Source organism: Pelodiscus sinensis, chromosome Z (assembly GCF_052426305.1).
Source record: "Pelodiscus sinensis isolate ZL-2025 chromosome Z, ASM5242630v1, whole genome shotgun sequence".
NCBI lineage: Eukaryota > Metazoa > Chordata > Testudines > Trionychidae > Pelodiscus > Pelodiscus sinensis.
The window spans coordinates 14,629,695-14,641,844 of record NC_143085.1 but is presented as its reverse complement, the minus strand read 5'-3'; the positions used below and the strand labels follow the sequence as shown (position 1 = coordinate 14,641,844).

The 12,150-nt window shown below is 47.3% G+C and overlaps 1 protein-coding gene across 1 annotated transcript in view; it reads right to left on the bottom strand.

Annotated features, from left to right (window-relative positions):
* YPEL1 (yippee like 1) overlaps window positions 1-10,460 on the bottom strand; it is a 54,248-nt gene extending 43,788 nt beyond the window's left edge. Inside the window, exons 1-2 of the mRNA XM_075898279.2 lie at window positions 10,032-10,460; window positions 3,250-3,529 (exon numbers count right to left, since the gene is read on the bottom strand). Of these exons, the coding sequence (XP_075754394.1) occupies window positions 3,250-3,366 (117 nt within the window). The 5' untranslated portion in view covers window positions 3,367-3,529; window positions 10,032-10,460. The remainder of the gene's footprint in view (window positions 1-3,249; window positions 3,530-10,031) is intronic.
* Window positions 10,461-12,150: the final 1,690 nt, after the last annotated feature.

The window sequence follows — 12,150 nt, the reverse complement described above, 5'->3', positions numbered from 1 at the left end:
ATGACTACCCCACACAGGTATTTGGGAGAGGGGGAGATTAAAGCAACCCTCAGAGTGGTTGCAAGGAATGCTCACCAATGGGAAGAAGTCTTACTAAGATAGCCAATGAGGGAAGACTTGTTAAAGCAGTCAATGAGGACTAGAGAGAGCCACATAAGAAAGGCTGCTCAGAACAGCAAACGGGAGTGTCTCCCTAGATGTCAAGCAAGAAAGACTGCCTACCAAGAGAAGTACTTTGGATACATCCATGCTGGGTAGGGTCAGGAAAGTCAGAGGGAACTCCAGCTTGACTGGCTCAAAGCCTAATACAGTGGCAGAGAAGGTACGAGGGCTATGGGAAGCAGCCCAGGGAAACGGATGGCGGGGGTTGAAGGAGACTCAATGTGAGGCTGCTGCCCTAGAGTGTCCCTGGGTGTCGATGTGAGCTGGAGTTGTGCCAATGAGGAGTGGCTCCTATGGACTACTGTTTGCCTCTGCAAAAAGTGGCTAGACCTGAGGAAGTAGTTTGTTGCTAAGTCAAATGGAAGGCCTGAGGACTGTCAGTCTCCTGGAAGAAGGAGAGCGATGCGAGTCCCAGATTCAGGGAGCCAGCAGAGAGCTAATTCTTAACATGGCTTGCAAGAAACACTGGAGTAGTGAGCAAATAACCCATTACACAGTCAATTTGAGTCACATGGCTGTCTGTATTTTACTACAATTTTTTAAAAAGCAATATTTACAATTACTAAAACTAAAAGTTACTGAAATAAAGAGCTTTTAAAAATATAGGCTTTGAATCTCTTCTGAGTTTAATAAACTTATGCTTTTGACAGCTCTTTGTATATAGTCAGTTTCAATGTTTTGCATTTGATCATGCACATCTCCTGTTGTGGGCATTAGCACAGAACATCACTCATGCTTTCTTTTTTGGGGTGGGGGGGGGTGGGGGAGGGAGAGAAGAAGAACAGGAGAAGGAAAAGAGGAGACGAACAAGCCTGCAAGAGGATATCTAAAATCAATAATCCAGCAAAAACTGCTAGCATTTGTATTTGGAGCCCAAATTGTCGTCTGCTCCCAGGAGATCTGGAGGGAGCTGAGGAGCACAAAAGATTTAGGTGTATGTTGCTCAAGGACCACCTTCCCACCCCAGACCTCTGCACAGGACTAGAGAACAATGAAAGTCCTTAAGAATGGCTTCTTTACTACCTGAGATTGCTCAAGGAAGCAGATTTGCTTCAATGCTGCTATAGATACCAGCAGGCATGAGCAACAGAGGGTGATGATCGTGCAGGAAAGAGAAAAATGAAAAGAAATAAAAGATGGCCCCAGGAAGGATGTTCTCAGGTTCCACCCCTCTACCTTTGAAGAGACACTATTAGTGAAGAAAGTTCCATCCTTTCCCCCAATAAACAGCCATAAAACTGTCTGAAGTATATATAGGATATATACTAATGCAGTGGTCTCCAACCTTTTAACACCCAAGATCACTTTTTAAATCTCAGAACAGGCGAAGATCTACTGCCCCGCCCCTTCCTTCAAGCCCTGCCTCTTCCTTGAAGCCCCGCCCTCTCTATTCTCCTCCTGTCCATCACTTGCTATCCCCAGCCCTTACTTACACACTGATAAACAGTTTTTTTAAATTATGTATAAAATTAAAATCACGTGTTTATAGTTATGAAATAAATGTTTTTTATTCATGCTATTTAAATCTAAAATGAAGCATTTATAATTATACATTTTGTGGGGACAGTTCTGTGGTGGGGGGGCAGGGAAGAGGGAACAGGGTACTGGGAGGGCAGAGGACAGGGTTCTGCAGCATAGGACAGAGTGCCAGTGGGGACAGGTTTCTGCCGGTGGGGACAGGAATAGGGACAGAGCTCTGTAGCTGGGAACAGAGGAGTGGGAGTGGGGACAGAGGAGTGGGGACAGAGTTTTGTGGCTAGGGACAGGGGAGTGGGGACAGCGTTAGGGGAGTGGGGATTGGGGAGTGGGGACAGATTTTTGTGGCTGGGGACAACGTTCGGGAAGGGGAGGGGGGACAGCGTTTTGTGGCTAGGGAGTGGGGTGTGAGCGGAAGCACAGAGTCCCCTGCATCTGCCTCCTCCCAGGATTCCCCCCGAGGGAAATCAGCATGCGCCTGCCCTGGGGCCAACCCCCCCAGGGCAGGAAAGCCTCCCGCGCGCACACGCCTGCCCCGGGGCCGACCCCCCCCGGTGCAGGGAAGCCCCGCGCGCCTGCCCCGAGGCCGACCCACCCAGCACAGGGAAGCCCCACGCGCGCCTCTCCCGGGGCTGACTCACCCCTCCTGTGCGGTGCAGGGAGCTGATGCTCCCTCCCACAGTACACCTGGCAGAGCAGCTAGTGCTACTTCCAGAATCGCCGGAAGTGGCGCTAAGCTGCAGGACTTCTGTCCATCCCTGGGAAGCCTACACTACCTCCATTTTCACTTGAGGTAGGTAGTGGGGCTTCTCCGGGGTGGGAGAGAAATGGGGGCAGGGTGGACAGGACGCCTCGCAATCGACTGGTTGAGGCCTCGCAATCAACCAGTTGATCGCGATCGACCTGTTGGTGATCACAGTACTAATGAGAGAGAAGGAAAGGCTTAGAAAATGTAGTGATGGATTCCATGTTGATCCACTGAATTGTGTAATACCAGCTAATTTGATGACCTCTCTACACTAGAGAATCTTTTGAATATATTTAATTAAGAATAATTTCCTAATCCTGAGCCCTATATTTCCATCAGACAGTTTCCTTTCTAAGCAAACTTATCACATCTAGTCTTGATTGGTAAAGGCTAGAGATGTGAAAGTGAACCAAGGTACATGGTCAACTGATGAGCCTGAGTTCATTGGTTAACCTTCACAGTTACAGGCAGGCTCTCAGTACACACAGGGAAGCCAGCTTCCCATGCACACTAGCTCATGGGGAGCTAACTGCAGCCCAAGTGTAATTGCTGAAGTTTTCAATGGTTACATGTTTAAATGCATTTTGATATCTCTAGTAAAGATCAGTCATATCTCAAAAAGTAGCACCTACCTGTTATTAGGGTGAGGTGGGGTGGGGTTTTTTTGCCAAGGTACAGCTTTACATAAAGATTCCAGAAAACATCCATTCCTCAATACACTGCTTTTATGCCCCACAAACAGAGCTGTTGAGAAGATACTTTGAAGTATGCATCAGATTTATATCATTTATTTGAAGTGCTGACCCAGTGGCAATAATTTTGGTTAAAAAAACCCATATGATGTCTCTAAATAAATCACTTGCCTTGGAAATCAATTCATCATGATTGGCTAGATGGGCTCTGCAGTGGATACAGCTGTAGGTTCGGTGGCAGTTTGGAAGGTAAGCTTGGAATGTTTTTGATTTTGTCATTTTTACCATCTCAGCCGGTGGCTCCTCACTCAGCTCAGGGCTGGCACTTGAATTACAATGTTGCTGAACTTGCTGACAAAGAAAACACTGGAAAATGCAAGCAAAAGCCGTTGTTGTTCTGGAGCGTGTGTGGCACTTTCCACACAGATGCCACAAGAGAAACAGTCACAATCTGCAGGTAAACAGAAAAGACAACTTTTTAGATGACAGGAATAGCTTATAAGTACATTCATCTAGTTTCTTGCATTTCAAAACTTAGAAGGCAAATTACTCAAATGAAGACTGAACTAGGTTTTCAACAGCTCTGGTAGTCACTAGAACAGGTATAAGCAACATATGCTTCAGAAGCAAAATATGGCTCAGTAGGGCACCAAATATGGCCCTTTTGGCATATTTGGCTGCCTCAGGTGCCGGAGCTGGGCTGCTGCGTGGCTTTTCCTGGGGCCAGGGTCAGAATGCAGCCCCAGGAGCAACTGCAGCACAGCCCTGGCTCCTCTACACAACCCTGCCTCAGGAGCAGCCAGCCAGCCAATTACCATGCAGCCCTGGTTCCACCTTCAGCTCTTCCCCAGGCCTGGAGCTGTGGCCAGGGTGGGCCACGTGAGGCTGCCTGGCTGCTCCCAGACCTAGGGCCAAGGCTGCAGTGTGACTTTTCCTGCAGTAGCTTGACCAGCTTCAACCATGAGGTGGATTGTGTGGTCCAGCCCTCATCTGGCTGCAGGAAGGGCAGGCAATGGAGGGCCCACCCCTTCTTCTCTGGCCCAGGTAGGAAAGGAGGCCATGATCCAGCGGTGGTGATTCTGGCCCAGTCCCTTGTCCAGCCTCTGCTGTACGGGTGCAGCAGTCCAACCCTGGCCAAGTAAGGTTATCGGGTCTCAGGGGTCTCCCCACTTACTCCATTTCCCACTTGTGGCACCCTGCTCTACCTCCTGCACCTCCCACACACCCCAAACCCATGCCCTGAGCCCCTCATACACCAACAACGCTGACTCCTGTACCTCCCACATTCCCAGGGCCCTACCATAACACTGACAGAAGACCGCCTGAATGCATGCATGAAGCTGGATTTGACCAGTTATGATGTAAACTTCAAAGAAAAGTGCAAAAAGATGCAGCAGCAGAAGTCCCATTAATAAAGTCTGTGAGTACACGGTTTCATTTATGCTATTTTTAATAATTTTGTCACTTAATAATAATGTATATTTTCAGTCATGTAAATGGGCATTCTGGTTCTGAATTATGATGTAGTTTGGCTCTTTGGTTTGAAAAGGTTGCTGACCCCTGCCCTAAAATAAATGAAAGTAGTGAAAGAAACCTGCACTTGATACTATCCAAGATAAACTTCAGGACCCAGGCATTATGTGTTCAATTTCCTATGCATTTCACAAGCACTGGACTTAAATCAAATGTGATATATACATGCAATTAAATCCTGACCAAGAATTTGTATAATTTTGAAATCAGATTATTCCCCAGCTATAAAATTATCTCTTGTCCACCAAGATTAGTCAGTCTTTTCAACTATTAGATTTTTCCCTGCCTCTACCAAAATAATCTTAATATCTAAAATTCTTATGATCAAAATGCTGTACATATTCTTGATCTTAAGATCTCCTTAAAGGAAATACCATACTTCATACACTACAACATTTTATATAAATCTACAAAGAATGAAGGCTACTCTTCTCAATTATCTTCTGCCTTGGAAAGCGAAGTTACAGATGTGTTAACAAAAATATAACAATATATTATGTGGCTCAAAGCAACTGAACAATCCAAGCAAGGAAACTACTAATTCAGTGATGTTGTACAAAAGATTACCTATTATGCCACCAATCATTAGGTGGTTGGTACAGTGGATGAATAACACAAGTATTGAAATAAAAGAGCCAATGCAAGAGCTCATTTTTCTGGTTCTTTTTAGGAGCTTTATGAAAAGTGAGAATAAAAAGAACATAAGGCCCGTTTCTCAAAAGAGTTTTTAAAGATGGACAAGAATGGCAAAAGATGAGGATTGTAGAATGGAAAGGATCTCATTGGTAATAGGGACGTGAAAGGTTATCAGGTAAGCATCACCCTAAACCAATGTTTCCCAATTGCTGCTCTGTGGAACCCTGTGGTTCCATGAAGTGAAAGCAAGGGTTCTGCAAAGAGACAGCACTCTCCCACCTCTTCTCAAAAAGACAGAACCACGGCGGGGTATTTTGGTTTTGTTTTTTAAGGCAGCCCTAGTGGTTCCGTGGCCAAATAAAATTGGGAAACACTGCTCTAGAAAGTTTCAGGGGGGTAGTCGAGTTAGTCTTTAAAGTGCTACCAGACTATTTGTTGTTTTTTAAGTTCATCCTGTACAGACTAACAAAACATGTAGATGGAATCATGAGCTTTCGTGGGCACAGCCCACTTCTTCAGATGACCAAAGTGTTGAATCTCTTTAAGAGGGGGCACTGGAGTGCTGGCTCTTCGCAGAACCCTTGCTTTCGCTTCGCGGAATCCCAGGGTTCTACAGAGAATCAATTGGGAAACACTGCTCTAGAGTGTGGTTGATCTATTTTCCCCATCCATTCTCCCTCATTCAAACACAAAGTAAAAAAAGCATGTAAACTATGATGATATAGCCTGAAATTTCCCCTCTCAACCAATAATTTAGCCTTTAGGTGCTATGCCCTTCCAGGCAGGAACTATTTTCTTATGAATTAGTACAAGACAGTGTTCCTCCCATTCTGTTTGGGGGCACTCATTCAGTATGCGATTAGTGAAGAATGCCATTTGCTTCTGTTCATTTTGGTTTTCCCCATTAAAAAAATTTATGCAGCGCAGAACCTCAATGTTAGGTGGAATACAGATTCTGTCTATAAGATTGTCATAAAAGCACTTTACCAGCTCACACTCCTTTAACCTAATATTTCATTCTTGATTTGACAACAGTTACAGGCACCTAGAGCAGTGGTCCCCAATGCGGTGCCCACGGGTGCCATGGCGCCCGCTGGGACATTTATGTGCACCCACCGAAACATCTGGGCTGGCCCCTCCCTGGCGCGTAGCACATGCGTGGTGGCCCCTGCCCCAGGCGTGCAGCACATGCGCAGTACCGGCCCTGGGCTTAGGGCACGTGAGTGGCCCCTCCCCTGGAAGCCCGGTGCGTGAGCAGCTCTTCCCCCGGAAGCCCAGCAGCCACAAAAGGTTGGGGACCACTGACCTCGAGGTATTAGCTAGACTGATTTTAAGAAAGTTCTGAATTTTACTGTAATTTGTTTTCAAAATATGAATCACACTGGGAAAACATGGAGAGTTAAATAAAAACCCTCTGAGCAAAGACTTTTACTTCCTAGTTAAAATAGAAATTGTTTCTCTGGGGCAAAGATGCACAAACCACATGACTTCAATGTATTTTTCCCTGTTGAAAAGCACTCTACTTCACAGCTGTAAAAAGAAAAAAAGCCACTAAATATTAAGGAGAAAATATAAAATTGTATCTATTACTCCTTATGAAAGTTAGAAAACATGGCCCCAAGCGCTCCTCAAAAAAAAAAATAAAAAAATAAAAAAAAAAAATCATACAATCCTAAAACACATTGGGATACTTAATCTCTTTTCTTGATTAGCAAGCAAGAGATTATAGAATAAACATACAAGCATAATATATGAACATAAGTCTGCAAATAAAAGTCTGCCAGAGGATGTGGTGAAAGCTAGGACTTTAACAGGGTTCCAAAAGAGCTAGATAAATTCATGGAAGTTAGGTCCATCAATGGCTATTAGCCAGGATGGGTAGGAATGGTGTCCCTAGCCTCTGTTTTTTTGGAGATGGGTGCCTAGGGAGAGATCACGTGAGGATTACCTGTTGTGTTTCCTCCCTCTAGGGCAGTGGTCCCCAACCTTCCGTGGCTGCCAAGCGCCCAGGGGCGGGGCCACTCACGTGCCAGGCGTCCGGGGACGGGGCCGCTCACACGCGACGGTTCCGGGGGTGGGGCCGCCCACACGCCCTGAGCCCAGGGCCAGCACCGTGCATGTGCTGCGTGCCCAGGGCAGGTGCTGCCCATGTGCCCTGTGCTGGCGCTGCCCATGAGCCCTGGGCTGGCACCGTGCATGCACCATGTGTCGTGGGCTGGCGCTGCCCATGTGCCCTGGGCTGGCACCGTACATGCACCATGCGCCTGGGGCAGGGGCCGCCCATGCGGCACGCACCCGGGGCCGGCACCATGCATGTGCCGTGCGCCGGGGCAGCCCAGATGTTTCGGCGGGCGCACATAAATGCCCCAGTGGGCGCCATGGCGCCCACGGGCACGACGTTGGGGACCACTGCTCTAGGGCACCTGGGATTGGCCAAGATAGGATACTGGGATGGACCATTGGTCTGACCCACTATGGCCGTTCTTATTACAGTCTAGCCATCTTTTAAACTATTGCATATTTGAATCAGGAAGGACAAGCCTTTAGAATACTTCAAACATTAGCTATTTTTCCTAGGTTACTGATAATTATATTTATAATCAGGACCAAAAATCTTCATTTTGCCCTCCTCCTAGTAATGTAAAAAGTTATAACTCTTAGAAACCATGCATAAACTATGCTTACATTTGAGCATATACAGATACCATGGCAAGATCTAGGAGTCAAACCATCTCAAGAGAATCCATACATACTTTAAATGTCTGCTTATGGGTTAATATTTCATCTCCACACAATTATCTGGCAACAGAAATGAGGGCCAGCTGCAAAAATGTTCAGAGTAAAGAATGGTTCTTATTATTCAAAAATCATTAAATGTAAGTTTAAAAATACATGAGGGAGGGCAATTCTAAAGATAATTCTGTTTCACCTTGTATTTACTATCTACTGATACTGCTTTTCCATCCATTTTTGCAGGCTGGCAGTGTTTACAGTTCTTAAAACAAACAGCACATTAACTACTTAAAGAAACTTAGCATTTAAATCTGAATGTACAATTCCTACATTTCATCATGTAATTTCAGTTCTGCCGCCATCTAGCAGCATGACATCACTGAATGGGATGTCCAAATTTGGTAGCCAACTATCAACCAATCCTAATCCACATCCCTACTTTGGTCCCGGATGTGTAAACAAACAATGAAAGGAAGCATGTTAAAACAGATACAGTCTAAGGACAGTACTATTATACACCACCAGGCTAACCACCATTAGCACTGAAATTTCAGATGTAACAGAACATCTTAATCTTTCTTAACACAAAAGTTAGTAGCTGACATAACTATTTAAAACTTTTACCAACTACATAAATATGCCATTTGCATAAAAATAGCAATGAGAAATGTTAACAGTTTATTTTTGCAGACATTTCTCTAAAGAATTGTGGGTAAACTACTGACTCCTCTTTCATGTTTTCAAAGATCAAATCTATTCTTGTTCTGAAATGTGTTTAAGTTTGGCTGTTACATCAGCAACATCTCAGTACTTAAAGAAATTCATAGCTAAATTGGATATAGTATAAGTTAGTTACAGACTAACTTGGCTACTCCTCTGAAGCTTTAGATATTAGTGAATCAAGATTGGTTTCTTGACAACTTAGTACTTAATTCAGCTGAATAACTGTTTAGACAGTTCTCTCACCAATACTAATAAGATCAACTCAAAGTTCACACCAGAAATTGTAAAGAATAAAATAAATTAGAAACGTTAACTCAAAGCTCCTGACTATTTAAGAGGCCTTCCTATTAATTCATTCCGTACAAAGAGGGAGGGGAGAGATGAGCGTTTGTCTGACACCAATAACCAGGACAGGTTTGTTATTTTTTTTAAAAAAAATGTACATATATCGTTCACTGCGATTAAATTAATTTTTTTCTTTCTTAAAGAAACGCGAGAGAAAAACAATTTAATCGGATACCCTGTTACACGTGTTCAGCTTAAGCAAAATCACATGGCCAATTCATCACAATTATTAAATCGCATTCTTGATTTTTAGTACCCAGTGGCTAGATAAACTGCAATACCATCGAGCCGAAAGTTAACTCCACAGATCGATTTTGATTTCCCTACGGGGAAAGTTTTAAAATAACAAGCGATTATTCTTCTGGCCCCTCTTCAAGCTCGTTTTACAAATGTGTTTTATTTCTCGGTATCAGCGCGCAAAGCTGCCTGTGTCCACAGCGCTGCTTTTCGTCTGCAACAGTATCTGAGAGGCGTACAGGAGAGTGTAACTTTTCACAAAAGCCGCAGGAGCCTGCCCGCTTTTCGGTGCTGTTATGCAGCAGCAGCAGCAATTGGAGGCGGGGTAAAACGGTTCGAATCCCCAAGCCGGGCTCTGCAGTCCGACCAAGCGACCTACGGCCCCAGCAGCGAAGCCTACAGCCTGTGTGCGCAGCTGCCCGCCTCGGAGCGCACCACAGCGGCGCCCCCGCGGTGCACAAACAACGCAGCAGGGCTCGCCCGAGTCAGCCTGCTCCAGCTGGGCACCGCGCTGGCCGGGGGCTACAGCCGCCCTGTGGCTCCGCAGCGAGGCAAAGCCTCACACTATACCCACTGGGGGCAGCTCCGCCGTCACCGCCAGGCGCTACATGTCGAGTCCGGGCCCGCCCGGAAAGTTGCCTCTGTTCCTCCTCTCCCCTCGACTATACGGAAAGCCGAGATGCGGCGGGGAAACCCAACGGATAGCTACGGACTGAGGCGGGGGAGCGCCTGGGCTGGGTACTCACCGCCGGCTCCGCTGCCCAGGCCGGACCCCCGCGCAGCAGTGGCCCCCTTCCCTCCCTCCGGAGTGCGCTGGCTTGGCGCGGGCAAGAAGTAGCTTCCGTCGTTGCTAGCTGGGGTCTAGTTGCACCGGCCCCTCATGCTTTGCTCGGGGGCCGACTCCGCGTGCGCCAGGAGGGGGTTCTTCCCTCTCCCCAGGCGTCTTCCCCGCGGCGGCTGCAAGGCCCAGGGTCATAAGGGGAACTGGGGTCCGGGCCCGCGTCTGCTCCCCTCGGGACTGAGAGGCGGCTGAGGCATCTCGGAGCTCGCGCCGCTACGCTCCTTTGTTTTGTTTTCCTCCCACTGAGCGCTAGCGGGCTGCTACAGTTAAACCGTCTCCGAAGAACGTTGGCAGCGACCAATCAGAACGCGCGCACGCTCCGCCAGCCAGCCAACCGACCCTCCCCTCCCCGGAAAACCGCGAGACTCCGGTGCGCGACGACTAAACCTCCGCCGCCCCCTCTCTTTTGTTGAGCGAGAGAGCAGCACACGAAAGAGCACGTGCTCTGGTTCCCTAGAGTTGCGAGGGAATGGAACGCTGGGGGGGGGGGGGGGTGTCCAATGAGAATTACGGCCTCGCGCCAAAGCGCAGCTAGTGCGCGCCGCCTGGCTCCGGAGGCGGGGATTATAAGTAATAGGTGGCGCGTGCGGTGGTCTCCGGCGATCGCGAGTCCTCCAGCGTGACCCCGCCTCGCTACATTGTTTCCACTCCAGCTTGCCTCGCTGTGCGGCTGGCAGCCCTGCCCGTCTTCTGCGGCCTGAGCAGCTTCTTTCGCCAGGCGGCGGCGAGGGGAGAGGGGCGCACAGTGCCAAGCTGCACCCCCCCAACCGAGTCTGCTGAGCGGCCGTCCGAGCCCTTCCGCAGGAGCGCCGAGCACACAGCCTAGTCCGCCGGGCATTGCCAATGAGGGCGGGCTTGGACCCGTCTGCGCAAAGGGAGCTCGCCGAGGGCCAGGGTCGGAGCACACCTGGGCAGAAGCATGACAGCGGCCAGGGTCAATGTCCGCAGGAGGCGCCGCCCAGCAGCTGAGCTGGTGGGAGAGCTGGCAAGGAAATCTGCTGTCTTCGGAGTGCAAGCGAAAAAATGGGGTCCATGGAAGAAGGAAATCACAAACGCTGCAGAGACTCCCTCATTGGGGGCCTTTTGAAACACCCTGCACTAAATTGTTATTTGCACAAACAAAAAAAAATTCTGCAATGCCAACACTTCCTTAAAACCTCCAGCTTCAATAAGATCTAGAAGGAGTCTGTAAGGAAGTTTTTCTTCAGCAGCACAGTCAACTTGTGGAACTCTTGCCAGAGGATGTTGTGAAGACCAGGACTTTAACAGGTTTTAAAAAAGAACTAGATGGATTCATGAGGCTAAATGCATCAGTATTTATCAGCCAGAATGGGTAGGAATGGTGTTCCTAGCCTCTAATTGTCAGGGACCAGAAACTGACAGGAGAGGTCCCTGTTTGATGATTACCTGTTTCTGTTCACTCCCTCTGGGGCATCTGGCATTGGCCACTGTCAGGAGATAGGATAAACCTTTGGTCTGACTCAGAATAGCCATTCTTATGTTCCTAGATTGGGGGGAGAGGGAAGACTAAATTGGGGTCTCATGAGCCACCACTACTGCCAAGAAAAAGGGATCTTCACCTTCATTCATTCATTTCTTATGACCCTCTCTTCCTGCCAGGGCCTGAGCCATGAATCATGTTTCCTGGGGTCATTTCAACCTCATCACAACTTCTGTTTTTCACAGAAGGATTTTTTTTTAATCTTTCCTTTTCCTGTTTGTTTTTGTTTCTGATTTCATGGTACACACACTTGTTTAAAGGGACAAAGGAAAACAATTACATTTCAATAAACTTTAAAAACAACAAATAGTATAGTAGCACTTTAAAGATGAACTAAACAGATGGATGGTATCATGAGCTTTCATGGGCACAGCCCACTTTTTCAAATAACCAGAGTGTTGTATGTCCTGAACCAAAATAAATAGGGATGAAGGGGGGGAATAGGAGGGGAGGAACAAAAGGAAGCAGTGGGTATATACTATCAAAGGGAAAACCGAGCTGGTATGTAACAGGCAAACTGATA